The sequence below is a fragment of the Apodemus sylvaticus genome, chromosome 13 (assembly GCF_947179515.1).
Source record: "Apodemus sylvaticus chromosome 13, mApoSyl1.1, whole genome shotgun sequence".
Lineage (NCBI taxonomy): Eukaryota > Metazoa > Chordata > Mammalia > Rodentia > Muridae > Apodemus > Apodemus sylvaticus.
The window spans coordinates 92,945,793-92,967,685 of NC_067484.1; the positions used below are offsets into that span (position 1 = coordinate 92,945,793).

Consider the following 21,893-nt stretch of genomic DNA (forward strand, 5'->3'; position numbering starts at 1 on the left):
TGGGGTTCCACTGTCCTGACCATGTGCAGTGTGCTGGGGTTCTACAGTCTCCATTCCCCTACAGTTTCAGGTTTTGGAGCATGTGGAGGTTGGGATTTGGGGTGTTCAACATCTGTTTAACTGCAACGTAAGGCAAGATACTGGTGTTTAATATGAGATATTAAAAATCAGAGAGCCGCAGGCTGGAGAGTTGACTCAGCAGTGAAGAGAGCTGGCTGTGCAACCACAGCAACCGGGGTTGTACATCTGTGTAACTAGCTCTGCTGGGCATCCTGCGCACATCTGCAAGCCCAGCTCTGAGGTGCTCATTGACAGGAGGATTGCAAGGGCTCGTCATATGCCCCCAGGTCAGGTAGAGACCGAGCCTTAAACACAGCCGAGGTAGAGAAGACACCTCACTTACACTTCTTGCTTCTGTTCACACACAGGAGCATTTACACCTTCATGTGCATGCATACATGCAATCATATGCACAGATACATATGGAACAGAAGAGATGATCCAGCTAAGTAACGCTTCCCAGCTGTCAGCTGTCCACACTTCTGTGGTATACATCACAGCACAGGGACACAGACACAGCTCAGCTGTCCACACTTCTATAATATACATCACGGCACAGACGCAGACACAGCCAGGGACTTGGTCCTTGAGGGCAGGTCTGCCAAGTTTTGTCCTGAGCTCCCACTTTGTTCTGATCCTTTAATCTCTGCATCTAGGCTCTTCTTTTGAAAAACCACAACAATAATGATCCATCTTGGAACTGTGGTATCAGCACTAGCTAATTAGGGCTTATTTGGGGCTTTTAGGGGTGTTGTTTTGCTTTAGTACTAAAAATAATTAAAGGTTCATTCGTGAAACCTTGTACATATGGATAGAAAATCTCGTGATGACCTCATGTGATTGATCATAATCCAAACAGAAGCATGCCAGATACAATGTATAAATTTACATATAGGTGATGTAAAAAAATAAAAGCTACATATAATATATAATCATTTCATGTTCAGACTTGGGTCTTATATCCCCAAGATATCTTATTCTGCATTTACAAATGCTCTCAAATTCAAAACAGTTAAGGTCCCAAACATTTCATAGAAGAGATTCCCCAACCTGCACAAAGTTAGGTGCATGATGGCAGCACTGTTGAGAGTACCAACAAGGAAGAAGAGAAGGAGCATACCTTGGATTAGCACGTGGCCCATAGCTGGCAATGCAGTGGACCTGAGGTCTCAAATATTCAGTTGAGAATTCTTCAGTAGGTATAATACAAATGTGATACTGTCAGGAAAATAAGTAAAAACACAACAATTACTGGTAAAATGAGTGACTGCTCCACGCTCTTTTAAAAACACTTAAGTGAAGAACTCATCCAGAAAATTTACATTGCATTACAGTAGTGAAATTGCAGGGTGACAAGCATGTAGAACCCCACAGGCAACAAATCCCTTTCCTTATTGCACAGGATCACTGACTGCATTCTTGTTGGAATGTTTTCCCCAATAAAGAACAGAATCCGAGAGATGTTCCAGACCAGCTCTGTTCAATGGGTTTTGGTGTCTTTTTCTTCTCTGTGACTTGGGGCTACTACTGCTTAAGGCTGATAATCTGAAATGCTTCAGGAGGAAGAGAGCAGACAGTGGACAGCCAGAGAGTCTACAGTTCAAAGACATAGTGTCATCTGGAGAAGCACGCTCCTTAGTAAAGGGTGTCTCAGACCTCAGCCCACACCAACACTGAAGGATTTGTCTCCACAGTTAGTTTGGGGGCGACTTAAACTCAGCCATTAAAGTGTCTTTTACTGCATTTGAAGTCAAACTACGTTATCAGTTTGGTGGCACAGTGGCTCTGTAGTAACAAAACCAGAACTGTTTAGACCATCACTGAGACTCCAGGCATCTATAGGACAGAGATGGACAATGTTCCAATCCCATGCAGCCTCCATCCTAGTCAGTCTGACCTTCAGTGACCTTGGGCTATTTGTCAAAGGGCAAATCCACACTTAAACTGCGTCCCAGGATAACTTCCAAAAATGAAGAGGTTAGATTTGTGAAGGAAAACCATTATTTCATAGCAATATTTTTTCAACTATTACTTAAATTTGAAGGTTTTACTTACTCCTGCTAGGTTAGGCACAGATATTTAAAGCATACTCCCCTGGCACTCCCCAGAGTTTGGTGCGAGTTTACTGCTGGCAGTCACAGGAAGCTGTGTCACACTTAGGCAATCTTCAGTCCCCTGAGGTAGCTATGTAAATCTTAACAAGCCTTTCCTAGGCAGCTCCCCCTGCTCTGCTCTCCGTATTCAAGCTCCAGCAGTACACAGGTAGCTATGAATGTCACTAATCTGTCACAGCTGGCATTTAAATTGTAAGGAGACATACCTAATGAGTTGGATAAACCTATATTGAAATATAGGGTACTATTATATAATCATTTATAAAGTTTAAATAAAGCATTCCAAGAAACAATATAAGATAGTAAAATGGACAGAAATTAAATGATAACCAGCATCATTCTGTACCCAGACATAATAACAATAAAGTAGAAAATATAATGATAAAAGGCACTTTGTTTACAATAGTGATAAACGAAAGTCAATGAAATGTGGATTTTTGTGGGATGCCTTCGTATCTGATGGCTGAACTTTATGAGGGGACATGAAGGAGGCTCGGGATGAGAAGAGCCAACTGTCAAAGTTGAATTTATAGATACAATGCAATTGCTGCCCAAATTTTGAAAAGCTTTTGAGAAATACAGATGACAGAAGTCTTTGCAAGTTTAGTGGGCTAGATGAAGGCATACCAGAAGGAAATGGGCCATGTGCGACTTGAGCTGAATGTCTGCATCTGCTGACAGCTCGTATACAGCCGTACGACTCAGGCTGTCAATCACCACGCTCCTGCACAGAGTGCTGCAAAGGAACAGAGTTGTCTTAGCCCACACTGGCATCTCCCCTGCTGTGCACCCAACCGACCGCTGTTCTTCTTTCCCTCTTTATAACTGGGCAAACAAGAGTCAATTCCCCTGCATGAGAAGTCAAGAGGGGTGCAACCTACTGTGGTTTGAAGGATCCCCCAAATTCGCTTTGGAATGTACTCAGCACTGTGATCTTTTAAAGGTGGTTACAGAGCAGAGGCTCGGTCTTGTGGCAATTCGCCAACGTTCTTTGGACCATTCATAATTCAATTTGCCCAGCAATGGCCGTCCCACACCCATCAGTAGGCACAGCTGGCTTTACTAACATGGAGGAAGGACAAGCCAGACTAACTGTCTTCAAGACCAAGTCTGAGTTTGTTTTCTTTCTTTGTCTCTTCCAAAAGTTTATACCTCTGTTCCCCACCTCTCATTCCATTGGGTGAGAGACAAATTTGAAACCATTCTTAAAAAGTCACACTTCTGCAGCGTGGAATCTGGCTCTGGTGGTAAACCTGCTTACGCTTAGGAGGCACCCTCAGCGCCACTTCCTTTGTGTATAAAATAGAGCTGACAGAAGATTAAGACAATATGACTGCCCCCAATAAACTGACACAATTTAGTCAAGGATATTTGGGTAATGAATTAAAGGAGATTAAAATAGGCAAAGAATGGAGCACAGGTTGGGTGCATATATAGGAACTGGGCAGTCAGCAGGTGAGTGCAGCGAGGCAGTCCGTCTGGACTGAAGCATCATCCTGGGATTCGCTTGCATTTAGTTTTATCATCATTCTTTTAAAAATTCCTTCTAAGAAACAGATGGCCACTGGATCATTCATTAAGGATCACCTGACTCTGAAGAAAAGGGTTGATTTATCACTGCATTATTCTGAAAAGTGGTGTTCCAGTCACTATTTTGCTGAGATGTTGTCTTTCTAATGAAGTGGTTAGAAATCACTGGAGACACGCAGGGGGATGGTCAAACCTCAGCCGGAGACAGTGCGATGCTGAGCAGGCCTTTCACTTAAAATAGGCCTCTATGGGGGAAATCATTCCTGTGTTTTAGGTTCTCATGCTGCAGTCAGTTCCCTTCCACTTGACCCCTGTGACAACTGAGGCATAAAAAAAAAAGGAAATACCTTGGCCAAGTAAAAATATATAATGGCACTGTCCCGGGAGTGGCTTAGCAGGAAGCAGGCGATCGTAGTCTGATATGGCACTGTCCTAGAATCCTAATGATGGGTTTGCTAAGCATGCCAAGTCGTTGTCATGTGCTAAAGGCTCTAGAACATCACAATGTCCCCAGTGCTAATCTGCGCTGCATGGCGTCCTATAAGGGTTCTTTCTTTCTTTGCTTTTGTAATCCTTCTGCCATGCCAGGTAGGATGGCACAGGGCTATAACCCTAGCACCCAGGACGTTGAGGTGGGAGGATCATGGGTTTAAGACCACACTGGGTTGCATAACAAGACCCTACTTCCCAAAATATAAACTCTCCCCTGATTTGGGCATAGATGTTCTTGGAGCTTTTCTGAGGTCATCTAGAGAGTCACCAGAATAACTATGAATATTCCTCTGTCCCCTAGGCAACATCTCATAGATTGTGTGAAATGGGAATCAGAAGAAAGCCTGTGTCCAACACACCCAGGACTCAGCACTCAAGGGCCTAGCCATCGGGGAGTACACTTTACAGCGGTACCGATGCCAACTGTACGTGAGACTCGTATTTTCAGATGGTGATAGCTGGTTCTGAAGAGCTACCCTAGGATCTCTGTATGCCCTTGCATGCTTATACACAGAGCCAGGGACACGGGTCTAGTGCAAGAGCGCAGGCACAGCACGCACATGGCACTGAGTTTGATCCTCCACATCTACACAAATCCAAATATGACTCATTTTTTTGTGATCTTTGTTCCATAAAAAAAAAAGTCCTCAGAGACAGCATTTTAGAATCATTAGGGGAATAACTAATTCAGCAGGCATTTGACCAGGCCTCACAAAAGTACCCATGCTATGCTGCTAAAATCTACTCTTTGCACACACTTGTTTTTTAATTTCATATCCAGGAAGGTGGTCACCTACTTCAAGCTACCTTGTGTTTGACACAAAACAACATAAAAGCCAGGTTAACAAAATGCTGAAGGCCAGTGGCTAAGACCTGGTATGTTTACTGTAGCTTTCTACCTGCTGTATCAAGGGCTACAACTTCAGTTGTCATTCATTTTACATTTAGTCTTCTCTGCAAATATCTTTCGTGCTGATTCTCTAATTAAAGAATGCTCTTGAAATATTATGCAAAGAAAATCATTTCCAGTAAGCCTTTGGCAATAAAAAAAATTCATTAGGGTAAATCTGAGAGTCTCCACCACTGCTTTGTGCACACAGCAATTACTAAGCACTAATTTGCTGGATTCTGAAGGTGGGCTGTACAGGGAGAGGTGCACCTGTTATATAATTTCACAATGCTGCCGCCCACAGAGAGGCTTCCAATAGCAGGTTGGGGATAATGTTGGACCCTATAACTAGTTGCCTGCTAGTTTTCAAAGGCTGCCTCAAAAGTCCAGAGCATTAATCACCTAAGTCCCAGGCAGTCTTCCCTGGCGGAGGAATTTGGGGTTGTGGGGTGATTACCTGTACTTGCAGCTGTATATGTTCACCTGGCCTACCAAGGCGGACCCTGGGCCCTTCAGGTTCACATCCACCACAGAAAGCTGGTCCACCTCTGTGGCATACTCCAGCATGACCACATAGCGGCCAATCTGTGGGACCCGCAGACGTAGCTGCAGTTCCACCTGCCAGAGAGGACAATTAGACAGGCGGTCACCCAACCATGCAATACACTGGACATGTTTACAGACACAATGGTAAAAATAGAGGTGCACCTGGAGTACTGTCATGTCTGCAGAGTAACACATGTGGCCCTCCTGAGAGGATGAAGAGGAAGAAATAGATGCCCCTCTAAAATCTTGAGTCCATAGAAGTGTTGCATGACCATTTGTCTGGACCGTCAGAGGGTGTTTTATATTTTTATTTTCTAAGTCGCCCAATGCTGTCTGACTTTTAAGAAGAACTATTCTGAGTCAGCAATCAGGGGCACTTTAGGCTGTAACACAGAGATCTCAGGGTGCACAGAGCTGGACACGTTTGTTCTCTGGCCCTTTCTGGGGAGAGTGGGACTTGGCCTTCTATCAAGCATGAGGCAGGATCTTGTAGTAGATCTTGTAGTCCCCAGTCAAGCTGACATCAGCTGTGTGGCCTGGTATCTGTGTGCCCTGCACACAGTTTTCCTTTCAACAGTTACGAGGGTTAAATGGATGTGCAGCAAGCACTCACAACTCTGTGCCATCAACGAGCACCACAGAAGCCCTGATGGTCACAATCTTCATCGGGTTGTTTGTGTCTTGACTTTTTCACTCAGTAGCGGTTCATGGTGTGCTGTTTTATTTATTTTTACATTTTTCTTGGTGTGTGTAAAGATCCATCTGTGTCACATGTTCATGGAAGCTAGGGGTCAACTGTGGTATCATTACTCAAAGGCTGTCTTGGGGTTGCATGTGTGTGTGTGTGTGTGTGTGCATACATGTGTGCATGCATGTTTCACAGAGCTATCTTATTTGTCTGGAATGCGCAGAGGAGGCTACTTTGGCTGTCAAGTGTACCCCAACAATCCACCTGTCTGTACCTCCTCAGTATTGGTTTGACAAGCACATGGTACCACATTCATCTTTCCTGTGGGTACTGGAGGTTTGAACTCAGGTCCTAATGCTTTCAAGGCAAGCACGTTACCAACTGAGCTACCATTCCAGCCTAGTGTTTCATGTGCCTTTGTCATTATGTACATACATAGTTTATTTCCCTAATGGCTGTCTAGCAATCTATAATATAAATGAAAAATTTAAGCTAGGGGATATTGCTTAAATCATCAACATGCATGAACTTGCAAATGCATGAAGACCAGAGTTGAAATCCCTGGAACCCATGTCAGGTAGTTGTGGTGAGTGCCTGTAATGCCAGCCTGGGAAGACACACAGGAGATACACAGAGCAGACTGGCTGGCAAGGCTAACCAGGTAAGTGAGCTCCAGGTTTGACTGAGAGACTCTGTCTTGTTGAATAAGGTGGGGAAGTAAACTATGGTGATTCTTGGCATCAACCTGGGGCTTCCATATACATGCACATGCATCTACGATCATGTATACACACATTTGCACATACTATACATATATAACACATGCACACACACATGAAAATAGAAAATTATTTTGCTTTTCCTCTGTGGATGATACAATCAACATCCAATGTTATATCATATATTTATGCATACACAGACATGTGTGTACACTCACATGCTTATGCTGGTATTTCTATAAGATTCTTAGAAGGGGTCCTATTTAAAGTGTGTGTGTGTGTGTGTGTGTGTGTATTCGATGCCCAAGTCATCCCCCCACTGTGGAGTCCTTCTCAACTGAAAAGCTCCAGCTCAGCCAAGCTTTATCCCAACTCAATTAAATGGCCTTCCTTCTAGCCTTTAGGCAATGTACATGTACTATTCCTTCAGAACAGCCCTGAGCCATGTAAACTCCTGGATTCCACACAAATCTCTCTATCGCTTATATAACGAAAGGCTTTCCTCCGAGGAAAATGTGCACTAGATACCCCCGTTTGACAAAGCGAAGTCCAGCCTTGGCCTGGTCCCAGTAGAGAAATTTCTACCAGCTTTGCTTTCCAGGCGACTCCACATGACAGTGCATTTGCCTCACTTGACCACACAGCACACACAGGCCATTGACAAGTCCTCACTTCTAAGTGTCTACTGTCATCCCACTGTGACTCCTGCAGACCTATTTCTGTTTAAAATACATTTGATGGCAAAAACCAGTTCCTGATGAAATGCAAAATGGAAATGTGCAGTATGCTGATGGTGTTAGTTATTTTTAAAGGGAACTTGAAAGGATCTAGGGTCCAATGGTTCCACAGCACAGGGCTTCTCTTTGCCAGTTCCAAGTTAGGGTAAAACCGTGGAGGGAAGCTGCTTGTAAAACATCAGGAAGGATAAACTACCATCTCTACTGATGGAAATTCAAATATCTTGGCCAGCAAGCATGACCCACCATGGCTCGCCCTGTCCAGCTGGTGAGCATCCAGAATGCCCACCGTGGCCAGCCACTGTCCAGCTGGTGAGCACCCAGAATAAAGTAAGGCAGGCGAGCTCCGCTCTCAGATAATTGGATTATTAGACAGCTGCAGTGTGTATGTTTCATGTGTGGCCAATTCTCTCAGAAAGTACCATGGGGACATGAGGACTGAGCTTGTCAGGAAGATGGCAGAAGGAGAAGGCTTCCCTGGAGAAGCACTGACTTAGCTGAGCATGGAGGACAAGAAACAGAAATACCAGGAAGAAAGAAAAGAGTGTCAAGCAGAGGGAACAGCCTATGGTGAGAGACTCTACGACAACACAAAGTACTTCTAGGCCACATGTACTGCAGGGTCAAGAGACTGAAGGTATACCAGGTGGCTACAGGTAGGATGGTACAATTGGAGGTAGGAAGTATAGTCTTATAACACATGTTAAAAATTTTTGTCTCTATCATAACGCAAGATGTTACCATAACATGTGTACATGCACACACATGCACACACACATACAAATACACATGCACACATGTGCACACATGTGCGTGTGCATGTGTATGTGTGTATATGTATGTAGGTCAGAAAACAATCTAATGTGTCGGTACTTACTTCCCACCTTGTTTGAAACAATGTCTCTTGCTGTTGGCAACTGTATGTACAGAGCTAGCTGGCCTGGAAGATTTGGGAGTTTTTCTGTTTCTATTTCTTTTTTTCTTTTTCTTTTTTTTTCAGTTAAAGTGTTTTATTTATTTATTTTTTAATATTTTTATTTTCTATATTCTTTGTTTACATTCCAAATGATTTCTTATCTCATTGTAGGAGGCATATGGCTTTATGTGCATCTGAACCCAGATCCTCACATTTATCCAATGGGCCATCTCTCCAGCCCAATAATCAAATATTTCCGCAATCAGGTGAATTAACTGCAAGCTACTACAGAGATGTTCAACCACCATGAAAGCACTCCTTACCCCAGTGCTTGGCCTGAGTTTAGGTTCATTTTGAGCTTGTAGTACTCACATATACAGAATGAGAATCATTGCAGATTGGATGTGGACTACTCTTTGAGTCATGCCCACTTGTGGCCCAGTGGGGCCTAGCCAGTTCATTCAGGAAATGAATCTCTAGACAGCAGGACTTGGGGTTTCTAGCATGACTTTACTTCCTGTCCTATTCCTGTTTCTTGGTTTACCCAGTATGAACGAGCAGCCTCCTACAGACACTGGGCACCAGACCCCATGCTGCCATGGATTCCCTGCCTTGGCAGACTACATGCTCAAACCAAAATCCAGAGTAAAGCCTTTCTTTCCTAGGTTGTTTGGATTAAATATTTGGTCACATCAAGAAGCAAAGTAGTTAATACAGGTAAAAACAAAGCCAAAAACAAAAACAAAACATGGGCATTAGCCTAAAGCTTAAATAAAAACTCTTGGGTTTCATGTATAAGGGCAGTAAATCTGGTGAAAATAATATAAAAAGGGTCTTTTTCTTTCACAGGAAAGGAACTAAAATGTCTTCAGTACTTCTAATGCTATAAACTTGAACTTCATCACAATAGTCTTTTTGCAGTGACAAAAATAATCTATGATCCATGTTGTTCCCTGAACATGTGTGATTGTCGAGGCCCTGAGGTACATCTGAGAGATAAATTACACTTCAGTTTAGTTAACATAAGCTTATATGTTTCTTAGAGGCTGGCCTACCTCATTCAGACTTCCCTGCTATCTCATCAGTATACACATAAACAACACACACATACACACACACACACATATATGTTCTTTCTCACGTTACATCCATGTACATGTAACACTTGCACATGTGTGTGTGCATGCATGCAGTACAGATAGAAAGGAATGTGGTAAAGTTAATTTTAGAATGGAGTAGAAAGAATATTCTGTTTTTCATTATATTTGATTGTTTACTTACATTGTTTTACTTGGTACAATAGTATATTTTATAAATCAAAACTAACAAAATCAAATGAAATGAAAAGTCTGTCTAAGAAGTAATCTATCTTTAGCTGTTACCTTTAAAATGTAAGAACACCATTTATGAAATGTGTTTATCTAAAGATTTAGGAAGAATTCGAGCCATAGATATCTTAACTTCACACATGTTACTCCCCCCTCAAAAGAAATATTTTCTTCAAAAGACCAAAGTAGACAATATTAATGAAAGTAAGGCGTGGAAAGGGGTGGGGCTACCATTTAGTATCTTCACTCTGGGGTGCTGTGAAGTGTGTTCTCACTGTTGATACACTACACAATGTGTTACCAATACACTCTTAGGTTTGCTGATGTGTTTCAGGGAATTCCAGGAGGATACACAATGCCCCAGCATGTACCAACATGTCCTCCAAGCCATGAGGCAGATGCCTCCAGTTGGAGCAGTTCCAGGTTTCAAGTTGCACATATTCAGCTGCTACAAAGTACTTAGCTTACAGGGTTGGGCAGCGAGGAACTGTTGTGTCCTTATAAGGCAAGGAACAGAGCTACTGAAGGCCTGTGAGTCTCATCCATTTTTAAATAAAAAATTTGCTGGGAGTCAGGTAAACAAAACAGCCCTGTGATGTCCTATGGTTGCTGCTACATCTAAAGGTACTCAAAGAAAACCTCAACACAGGTCAAAGTGGAGGGTAACTCAGCCCCAGTTTAAATCAAAGAAGTCAGCACCTGTTGATCAATACCCCCTGAGAAACCCTTCTGTCTCTCTAGGATTTGAGAAGCAACCTTGGCTAAGCATTCAGCAGATACAAATGGAGAGGCAGCATCAGCTTTAACAGGAAGTGAAAGGTTGTCCCACCTCTCTCCCGCTGAGGTCCACCATGGCTGGGTGTGTGTGCGTGGGCTGCCTCATTGACAAGGGTCTCAGCTCTCCATTCAGCAGGAAGTGTCTGGCCTCACAAGCCAGGGTACAGGAGAATCCAGTCAGTGGTAAATGCTGGTAAAGCAAACAACTTCAAGGACAACAGGAGACAGTTGTTACCACAGGAGCATAATACAGGGTGCTGCAAGGACTCAGTGATCCATCTGAGTCACTGGGCATCCTTGTATCCTTTCAACAAGGTTTCAGTAAACAGCTCTTGATGGCATTGAGCCGTGAGTTCCCCACACCACAAAGGAGGAAACAATGAGAGCATGCATCCTATGTTAGAGAACATGCATCAGATGCATGGTTTCAAGATGACTTTGGGGTATGCTGCAGCACCCCACATGCACTGAGTGACATGCAATGTGCTTGGGAATTATTACTCAAATAAGGCTCAGAACAGCGAAACCATCAGCGGGTTATCTGCAACTGTTGGGACTGTAAGGCCCATCATCTGAGCCTTCGTACCCAAGGCTCGTTCAGAGGTGTTTGATGGCATTGAGGCCGCACCCTCCTCCCCATACTCACTTGTCCTGGGGAGATCCTGTGTGGGCGCATGGCTCTGTGACTGGCACTTGCAGGGTGAATGCTTCATAGTAGTCCCTGGGGAGCAGCACTAGGTAATCCTAGCAAATGAAGAACATGGGAAGCATTAGTCATCTTCTGCCAGGCCTGCCTTCATAATACAATGACCAAATATGTTTGCGAAGTAAATGATGCCCCAGAGAAGACCCTGGTGAACTTCCACTTCAGATCAACTTTTTTGTTCTTTATCCTAGCTCACCAGAACCCACAGTGCACCTCCCCTCCAGGTCTTACACACACACACACAAGAGATCAGTACCTCAGGGTATATATTTGTGATCTTCAGAGCCACAGGAAATGTTACTATCTCTTCCAGGTTGTTTAATAAGCCCTTCCCCCAACTGATCAAAGGCAATGAGCCAAATCATTGTGTTGCTCTGCAGAGATGCCAGCTGCCTTCATTAATACAGAGGCTCAAAGACTGATGTGGCTTTTGGCTCCAACCCTACTCATGGGACATGGCGGGGAAAGTGAGGTCTGTGATGTTGGTGGCTCAGGGTGGACCGGCCCTGATGCACATACTAACAAATGAAAGAATGGCCACATTCCACCAAACATGCCAAATGAGGCCCGCAGTAAATGCGGCTAAGCATTTTGGAAAGAGCAGAGTTCCAGGATCTCAAACACAGATAATAATCTCAGGATCTGTGATCCCGTCACACATATGCACAGGGAAGGAGGCAGAATGTTTGCCTCTAGTGGGGAACTCATATGTGCCCCCCAAGGCATTTTCTTTCCTCAGGAAGAAATGTATAGCAGGGGAAAGGAGATTTGACTCAGGGGCCCCAATGGCCTTCCTAGGTGGATGGGTTTGAATTGTTCTAGAAGCCATTTCCCTGAGCTCAGCCTATAATTTCTCATTACTCTGTTGCCCCAAAGACCCATAAAGAAGGATAGCATGTACTCAGTGAAAAGTGAATCAGAATGGGGAATCAGATGCTGTCATTACACATCTGTCTTAGTCAGGGTTTCTACTCCGGTAATGAAACACCATGCCCAAAAGCATCTTGGGGAGGAAAGGTTTTTTTCAGTTTATACTTCCACATTGCTGTTCATCACCAAAGGAAGTCAGGACAGGAACTCAAGGCAGGAACCTGGAGAAGGGATCATCAGAGCCCATGGAGGAGTAATATTTACTGCTTGCTTCCCCTGGCTTGCTCAGCCTGCTTTCCTATGGAGCTCAGGTCCACCGGCCTAGGGGTGGCACCATCCATGATGGGCTGGGCCCAGCCTCCTAAATAACTAATTAAGGAAATCCCTTACAGCACTTTCTCAATTAAGGTTCCCTCCTATCTACTTCCTTCCCTCCTAACTCTAGCTTATGTGTCAAGTTGACATAAGACTAGCCGGCATAGCATCTCCCCATTCCGACATCATAATCTTTCCATCTGTCTAGCTTTATACCCATGATTGGCATTAATGGCTTTTCCTGTTCCCCACTTCTAACATCTGAAAAGCATACTTTGCCTTATTTCTTCAGATGTGAAGTTTCTTGCCAAGTGCACAGGCAAAAGGGTGGCACTTAAATTCGTGTTATTTTTGTTAGATACTTGGAAAAGACACATAAGGATAAATTCTCTTCCTATCGTTCAGGAAAAGCAATGGAGGCAGGCTCAGAGGTAAGCGATCGGCCTAAGAAGGACTAGCTTGATGCTTCCTTCCTGAAGCAGTGCATGGTATCAAACTGGTGCCAAAGATGCCATCAAAGCTATAACAAGCCTGAGGTGTGTGTAGACAAAGAGGACTTCCTCAGAGAAACCCCTCGAGCCCAAAATCTCATTATTAAGTCTTCTCATCATCTAGAGTCTTCTGATGCTACTCTGCCTGGCTTGGGGAAGGGGAGCACATTCTAGGTGACTTTCAGTTTCATAACAGAAATATTAAACAAAATTTGAAAGGCTGGGAGGGCCATGTGCTTATAAGAACTTTGTCCTTTTTTTAATGATCTTGAATTATAGTTTGACTACATTTATATATATATATATATATATATATATATATATATAATTTTTGTCCAAGAGTGGTTGACTGAAAGGACATAAAGTATAATTTTCAATAAGTTTCTGTGTCATCATCGTGCCCTCTGAGGGCCAAAGTCACTGTAGTTTCCTTTGCAGTAAAAGGGAAACACATGTGATTCTGTGATTCTGATGTGGGCCCCTGCACTGCAAAAGTCTCTCTCAGGAACAGGATATTTTGAAGACCTCAGTGCTGAGAACCCGGTCTTACCAGAAGGACTCCTTCCACCCGGATGCAGGCGATCCATGTTCCAGGCGTGATGGAGAATGGGACTGCGAAGCCGTCTCCAGGGACCGTGACAAAGGCGGGCTCTTTGCTCTGGGGAAAGGTGATCTCTTTGCTTTGAGAGGCATCTATCAGAAATATAAGTAGCACATTAAGACATCTTTCTAGAAGCCAGTACTAACACTTCATACAATTTAGCTTTCAATATTCAGTTTACAGCAGGAAAAGCTTAAGGTAGCTTACTAAGCATGGATTCTGGTTATATTTATCTGTCTTACTTTTTAAAATGATATTATGCATGCACATAAAATAGACATTAGAGAGGCAGGCTTGGAAGACCCCCAGAGGCACGCCCACCGCATGTGGCCACAGCAGGCAGGTGGACAAGTGGGTGCTAGTATGAAGAGCAAATGTGTGGTGCTTTTGAGAGATGGGAGAGGAAGCAGGATGGCTTGTGAGGAGGCACTGGAAACGTGAGACTGGTGAGAACAGCCTGATGTGTGGAGCCTGCGCTGCCGCCGGAGGCCATGTCTGGGTCAGAGGCCCTGAAGGAGCAGGAATCTTTATTGATGTCTGTGGTCCATGTTACCACCAAAGACCAAGCAAATGTCCCTGGTCTAGGCTGCCATCCAATGGCTGTGCAGAGCTGGCCCAGACCAGGATATCCTAGGGCAGCCCTGGTGAGGATCTAGTATGGATGGTGCAGCAGAAGCCAGAGGCCTTGAACCAGACCAATGACTCACTGAAATAAACATTAAGGGTGTGCTGTGGGACATGCTGTGACACACTGCAGCTTTCACAGAGAGATGTTTTGTTTTGTTGTTGGTTTTTGTTTTTGTTTTCTTTGTGGGGGGGTGCTTGCAAGGGTGGAGGATGAATATGGAGAAACAGGGAGACGAATGAGATTGGGGTGCATGATGTGAGATTCACAAAGAATCAATCAAAAAATAAACGACAAAACCAAAACTCACTAGAAGCACTGGTGAGATAGGTCGAGGGTTACGAGTTATCGCTGCTCTAGAAGGCAAAAGTTCAATTCCCGGCACCCACATAGAACAGTCCACAACAGCCTATAACCCCAGCTCCAGGGAATCTGATGCTCTCTTTTGGAACCATAGACACCCACACACTGGTGTGCACATACAACACACACACATACACATTAATAAAAAATAAAACCACCAAGTAATTATTTAAAAATAGACATTGATAAGTTGTCAGCAGTAGCTACATATTGGGGTTTCAGTTTTCAGTTTTATTAAATATTTAAGTATACTAATATCTATAGTGTCTGTGCCTGAGACAGAGTCAACCTTGTAGTACTAGTTGGCCTGGACCTCACTATAAACCATGTGGTCTCAAGCTGGTTATCCCTTGCGTTTTCCTTCAGTGCTAGGATGCTGCCATATATGGCCAATACTGTAATCTTTAGGGATGGACCTTCCAGATGTAGGTATTCGGTATACTGTATGGCTTGTTAACTTCCTTTATTTTTCTTTGTAGGAGATTGTCATTTTTTTTATTCATGAGTATTCATTCACTTTGCAATTAGAAAAATATTCTGGCTTTCTGTTTATTCCTTTCCAGGATGTATTGCCTTTCCTTTCACCAACAAACAAACATCTGGTGCCTGTGTCCCAGGAGTCTTCTTAAGAGGAGAGGTTGCACCAATCTCTGACTCACTCTCATTCCATAGGCATTCACAAAGGCCTGCTGTGTGCCAGGCCCAGGACTATTCGCAGCAAGGCAGTGACCACGCAAGCATGGCCTACCTCCCCGGGGCCATGAGATGTGAAAGACAGAGATTCATACAGAACGGCACCCCAGAGGAGGCATATATTACCTCAGGAACGTGTAACAGGACTCCTGATGCAGGCTTAGAGGAAACTTGCTCAACGAACAGGAGAACAAGCTAAAATGTACTCTGGTTGTGTGGATGGACAGAGGGCAGACTGCTGATGTCACCCGGGAACAGAAGAATCCATTGGGATGATCCTGGAGCATGCGGGCTCTGTCCACAGAGACCCCTATGCGCTTGGACAGCTAAGCCCCTTCAGTCTACAAGGCTCTTTCCCATGAGGCCATGACACTGAGGCGCCATGTGTGAAAAGGAACCCAGCAGAGCTTCCTAGTGGCTGTGAGCCACTTAGATTCCCACCACACATGCGTGGCTGACTCAACCTGGGAAGCCCTCACTTCCAACTCTGCTGTGGATGTGAGATAGCAATGCTCAACATCCTGCTACTGAGTCAAGTTTCAATCAGCACTGTGCTGTGTCCTGGTGTGAGTTTGTTTCTAGGATTGGTTAAGCCCTAATTCCTGGGAGGATGGGTTACCAGGCCTTGACTCTGACTGCTGCGAGCTGTAGGCTGTTCTGCTCAGGAAGGCATCACCTCTGAAGGAAGTTTCACAGGTCCCTGGGACACTCCTGGACTTCCTATTTTCTGACCTGCATTCTAAAATTTTCCTCCATTTTTTTTTACTTGAAACCATGGGCAAATTAAGAGCAATATGCCAACAGCTCCCAAATAACACCAAAAGGTAGCACCCACTTGCCCACATGTGAACTACATAGATCTGTTTTTATCACTAAAGGACCCCCCCCTGGGGTTTCATATAGCCAACATTTGAGCATTGTTATGCTGACTTAGCATAACAGTGACTTATGTAACTTAGCAGCAAAATTAAAAGAAGTACAGTGTGGAGAAAGCAATGATAGCAAAAGCATGCAAGGGAGCTGTCCAATCAGATCTTCTTGTGGGTTTCATGTGGATGGCAGTCTTGTAAAAATAAATAAATAAATAAATAAATAAATAAATAACCAAAGGAATGTTCCATTCGTCCTTTCTCCACCGCAAGGAGGCCAAGCCAGGTTTAGAGGTTCATGGCCCGTCCATCCAGCATGGGAGTAAGAGCTACTCTGGGTTATGTCCTGAGACTCCCACTCTAGAAAGCAAAACCACAACAACAACATTAAGAAAAGAGGCTTGAGACTGTGCCTACCTGACTTTCCCCGGGATGAGTAAACGGAGATATGGCCGGAAACTTCTTCCATTCCAGGATTGATGTATCTCAGAATAATGCGGAACAAGGAGCGGCTTGACTTCCTCACAGACAATCTTACCCTCACTTCATTCTGAAAAGTACCCCAAAACAACATGAAGTGTAGAGGAGAAAGGTGGCGGCAAAGAGCCAAGAAAACAGTGACTTAAGTTTCCCCATTAGCTCTATAAGACACACACACACACACTCACACACACTCACATGCATACATGCTCAATAAGTCCCCAGTTAGGTGGAAATAGGCAGGGCTAAAAAGAAAGCCAAGCCACTTACAATGCCAGTGGTGGTAGAATGCCCCCCTCAGAAGCTGGGGCTCTTTTCCAGCATTTTTTGTAACCAGGAAGACAGACTGGAATATTAGATGGACTAGTCCATAGGGTCACAGTGACAGGGACAACCATGACTGGCTGGGAAAGCCAAAGGCAGAAGACAGAGAAGGAAAGGGAAGCACACCATTTTGGGCCACCATTCAATAGAGACCACTTCACAGGCATGGCATCACATGACTACAGACAGTAATAGTCGGAGAGCAACGCTTAAGGACCCCAAAAGTGTTTGTGATAAAAACCTAGACGCAACTAAATATGCCTCTTTTGTCTTAGGAAGTTTTATGTCAAGCTTTTATCCAAAAACAATGTTAGCTTTTGAAATAGAAGAGAGGTCTTGTGTGTCTCTAAGCTCTAGGCTCACACAATGCTCTCTAAAACTGATAATGCAAGTAAATTATCATTTATTCATATTTATTTATTGTATGATAATAAGCTTTTCTCCTGCATATATGTATTTGCATCAAGGTCAAAAGAGGGTAGGAGATCCCTTGGACCTGGAAATAGGGATTCTTGTAAACCACCATGTGGATGCTGGGAACTGGACCCAGGTCCTCTGTAAGAGCAATGAGAGCTATTAACCTCCACGCCATCTCTCCAGACACAAGGATAAGTCATTTTTATTCAGAACCACAAACTGTGTGTCCAGACCCAGCTATGATCCAAGGGAGGCTCACGGTGTGTGAAGTCTTGTTTCGCTCCATCCTTTCCCAGCTATCTTGGTTTCAATGGAGAGGACCATATGTTATGAGGGACGCAGAGACAACCAAGGCTGACTTCCAGAGGACCACTAGCTCTGGCGCACAAGCTGTGAGTGATGTCCATGCAGGAATTCCCACCAGCCCTAAGAATTTGATCGAATTCATTTTTCAATTTCAGTATCAATTGGGAAATAAATGTTCAAGGATGAATTAAAAGAATAAAGCAAGTGGTCAAGCAGAGGAGACCACAGGCCCTCTGACCCAAAGGCTTCCTCACAAAAACTGTCATCTGAAATGGATTCTATTGGGTCAACCAAATATTCTGTTAAACTTCAAACATCTGTGAGATTACCTACACTGGGCTCAGTCTCAGCCGCTTATCAGGACTTGATGGAATCCACTAAAATCTTATGACTACTGAAGATCTTCACTGTAGACCAGGGTTGGGGCTGACTCAGTGAAGAGCTTGCAGAGGATGTGAGTTTAGTTCTCAGCATCTAAGTTCTGTGGCTCACAACCTCCTGTTGTGAGCAGATCTGGGAGATCTTCTAGTCCCTTCTGCAGATGCCTGCATTCTCCTGTGCCACACCTCCACACATGCACACATGGTGTGTGCATTCTCCTGTGCCATGCCTCCACACATGCACACATGGTGTGCAAGCACTTAGGGGACAGAGGCAGGCAGAACTCTAGGAATTAAAGATCAGTCTGATCTGCATAGTGTTCCCCAGGTTAGCCATGGCTCCATGATATGACCCTGTCTCAGAAAGAGACTGAATTTGTATATGTGGGAAGAGAGGGAGAAATATGGATGCCTTACAGGCCTCTGTGGAAAAGGCAGCTCCACTGGGGAGAATTTGGCCAGGCGAACACATCATTAGGGTGAAGGGGGGCTCTAAGAGGTCTGTGGACCGGCCCAGGCCATCTATGACTCTATTAGTCCCGATCTACCACGGTCATCAGTTCATTTCTCTCACATCTACCTCAAAGCAGCTTAAGGAACCAGCCTCAAAGGGAAGGGCTGAGGGTAAAATTTACTTAAGGACTCTACACATCTGGCTAGAAATACTGCATCAGTCCTATAGGTAGACAAATGATGTACCCATCCCTTACTGTACCGTGAAGGCAAGATAAATAAATGGTTGTGACAGAGAGGAGTGGAGGGAAGGAGACAGAAAAGCCAAACAGCACCAAAGAGCATCCTTTACCCTGGTCTCCACTCACAGCAGCGTCCCAAATCTGTAACGCCGAGCAGGGGAAGGTGATGCGTGTCTGGTGCTATGCATTTAGGAGGCTGAGGCGGCAGGACTGCGGGCTTAGACTAGCCTGAGCCTCACAGCTAGACTCCGTGACCTCTGCTGGAGGAGGAGGGGCTAGCTGTGTCAGAAGCCTTCAAGTCAGCTTGGTTTTGTTTTCCATAAATGCCATTAAAGATAAACGTTCTCTGTGTTTTAGTATAGTTTAATATCATGTAAGAAATTTGCTTCTATGAAAAGCCTCCAAAGACAAGTACTATCTTCAGTTTCTTTATTTTCTGATTCAGTGGCCAATTTAAAGTAACTATGACATCCAAGTACATATTTATTAGTTAAAACCTTGCCCGATCTTAAATCCCAAGCCTAGCTTCCAAGCCAGCCCTGGCCACTACTCTATAGAAAATGAATCCTAGAACAGGTCCTGGGGGCGGTGTAGCTTTTAGGCCATGAGAGTGCTGTGTAGATATATAAGGTTCTCCTGAAATGAGCCGTGGTCTTCTGACTGTATACCTGTACCGAGGTCATTGGGGCATATCCTCGCCAGCTAAACTCAGGGAATACCAGGGGATCAAATCCAAACCGCAGCTCTCTTCCGTTAGGTCCAGTGCCATCTTCAACCTCATACTTCATGTGGTGCAAATCCGGGAAGTAGTAGTTATTTTCAGGCCTTTGTCAATCACAAGTAAAGGGATGTGAGTAGTTAGGCTCATGGGTAATCTGAATGTCATTCCTAATAGATGCTGCTGAAGGAACACAGCCAACTCACTAAGCCCATTGAATGAGAACAGAGGAAGGTTATCCCCTCTCTTGCTCTATACGATTGCTTTTATTCTGGAAAATGCTGGCCCAGAGCACATCCAAGACCCAGCCATCCCAAGGAAGTCACTAAATTGAGGAAGTCACTTAGCACAAGTCATGAGATCACCCACATACCCTACTGTGTTCTAACGGCTGCCAACAATTAATAAAATTTAATAGCTTCTTCCTCCCTCAGTCTGCTCACACACTCACACATTTTGCAAACATCAGTAATGTGTGGCGGCACTGTGGCTAAGCATCATGATAGAGTACTGTATATAGTAAACATATATAACTTTTATCATATTCTTATGTGTTCATTTGTGTGCACACATATGTATGCACATGTACATAGATGAGCACTTGTGGAGGTCAGAGGGCAGCTTGCTGGGGTTGCTTCTCTCTTCCCGCTCTGTAGGTCCTGAGGATTGAACTTGAGTGGTCAGGCTGGCAACAGGTGGCTTTCCCGTCTGAGTCATTTATAGGTGACTTCCTTTGGCAAGTCCGATTGTGGCCATCATAAGGAAGGCTTTAAAACACCCAGTGTTAAGTGGCTTCCACACTCAAACTACTCAAGAGTTCTTCAAGCCAATATATATATATATATATATATATATATATATATATATATATATATATATATATATACATATTGGCGTGTGTGTGTGTGTGTGTGTGTGTGTGTGTGTGTGTGTGTGAATCTGTAAAAAGAAATAACACTTAATGGGTTTAAAGACATAAAGATCTATCAGTCAGCGGGAATAAAAGCCACGCCCCTACACTGTGAGCACAGGGGGATCGATTGGATTCCAGCACAGGATTTACAAAGGTCCACAGGAGTTTTTTTCTCCATCACTTCAATATTCATCCAGGAATCCATTCTAAATAATTGCTACAAACATGTTAAAACACTGACAATGTGGAAAACAACATGATTGAGCCAAAACTATAAAGCAAACAAATTATAAAATACTTTGGGGCTGGAGAGATGGCTCAGTAATTAAGGACTGCTCTTCCAGAGGTCCTGAGTTCAATTCCCAACAACCACATGGTGGCTCACAACCATCTATAATGGGATCCAATGCCCTCCTCTGGTGTACTTATATATAATAAATAAATACATCTTTTTAAAAAATAAAAAAATAAAATATTTTGTAGGCATTAATATTTTGAGGACTTTTTAATGATATACGAAATGCTTATATGTAGTTAAATAAATTGATTTTAAAATATTCATAAAAGGCTAAGTTTTAATTGTAAATAAAATCAAACCAATAATATTTTTCAAGGTTTTCTTAGAGAGGAGCAGTGCAGATTTTTCTTTGCCCTTTCATTTGTATGAGTTTTCTGACATTTCTAAAATGAATATACATTTATGGTCATAAAAATTAGAGAACATAGTGAATGACTTCAAAACTTATAAGGAAATCTAAACAAGCTCAGATATGTGACTGAGCTAATGTTTGGGGAGATTTTTTCCTAAGACTGCAGGTCTGCCCATCTGGACAGAGAGGCTGAGTCCCACATTGGTGGTTTATCACACTGTAGTGTGGTTTTCATTCATTATCATGCCACAGGCTGTATTCTCAGTATTTCACAGTATTTCCTGTGTACTAAAATGTTTTCATCTGTTGGTGGGCAACTCATTTCTGTTGGGTTGTATTACTTTCTCCTATGTGTGTCCATGTAGCTTTAGCTGGGATGCTCAGCCACAAGGGCCAATAGAGAGGGCAAGGGACAGTCGCAGCCAGCAGCACTCAGAACTACATCAAAGGATGTCTTAATTGATCTGTTGATGATGCAGGAGGAGAAGGTGCTTGAGATTTTGAGAATTTTACATTACGTGGAGTTTTGGGCATATGACTGAAAACCAAAGAGTTGAGATTTCGATTTCTCCTCCTTCCATGGAAGAAAGACTTATAGTCGGGTTATCACACCCAGAGTCACACGTTCTACACCCAACCTGCCCCAGCCTCTGCCCTTCCTGCTTTTCTTCTTAGCTTCCT

General features: G+C 43.7%; 1 protein-coding gene across 2 annotated transcripts in view; it reads right to left on the bottom strand.

The window, feature by feature from the left end:
- Positions 1–21,893, bottom strand: part of Lama3 (laminin subunit alpha 3) — a 233,592-nt gene that overhangs the window by 105,431 nt on the left and 106,268 nt on the right. For both annotated transcript variants that reach the window (XM_052155507.1, XM_052155506.1), the window contains exons 19-26: positions 19,600–19,756; positions 16,747–16,879; positions 13,729–13,871; positions 11,443–11,540; positions 10,849–11,002; positions 5,543–5,703; positions 2,802–2,910; positions 1,181–1,278 (exon numbers count right to left, since the gene is read on the bottom strand). In XM_052155507.1, coding sequence (XP_052011467.1) covers positions 1,181–1,278; positions 2,802–2,910; positions 5,543–5,703; positions 10,849–11,002; positions 11,443–11,540; positions 13,729–13,871; positions 16,747–16,879; positions 19,600–19,756 — 1,053 coding nt within the window. The remainder of the gene's footprint in view (positions 1–1,180; positions 1,279–2,801; positions 2,911–5,542; positions 5,704–10,848; positions 11,003–11,442; positions 11,541–13,728; positions 13,872–16,746; positions 16,880–19,599; positions 19,757–21,893) is intronic.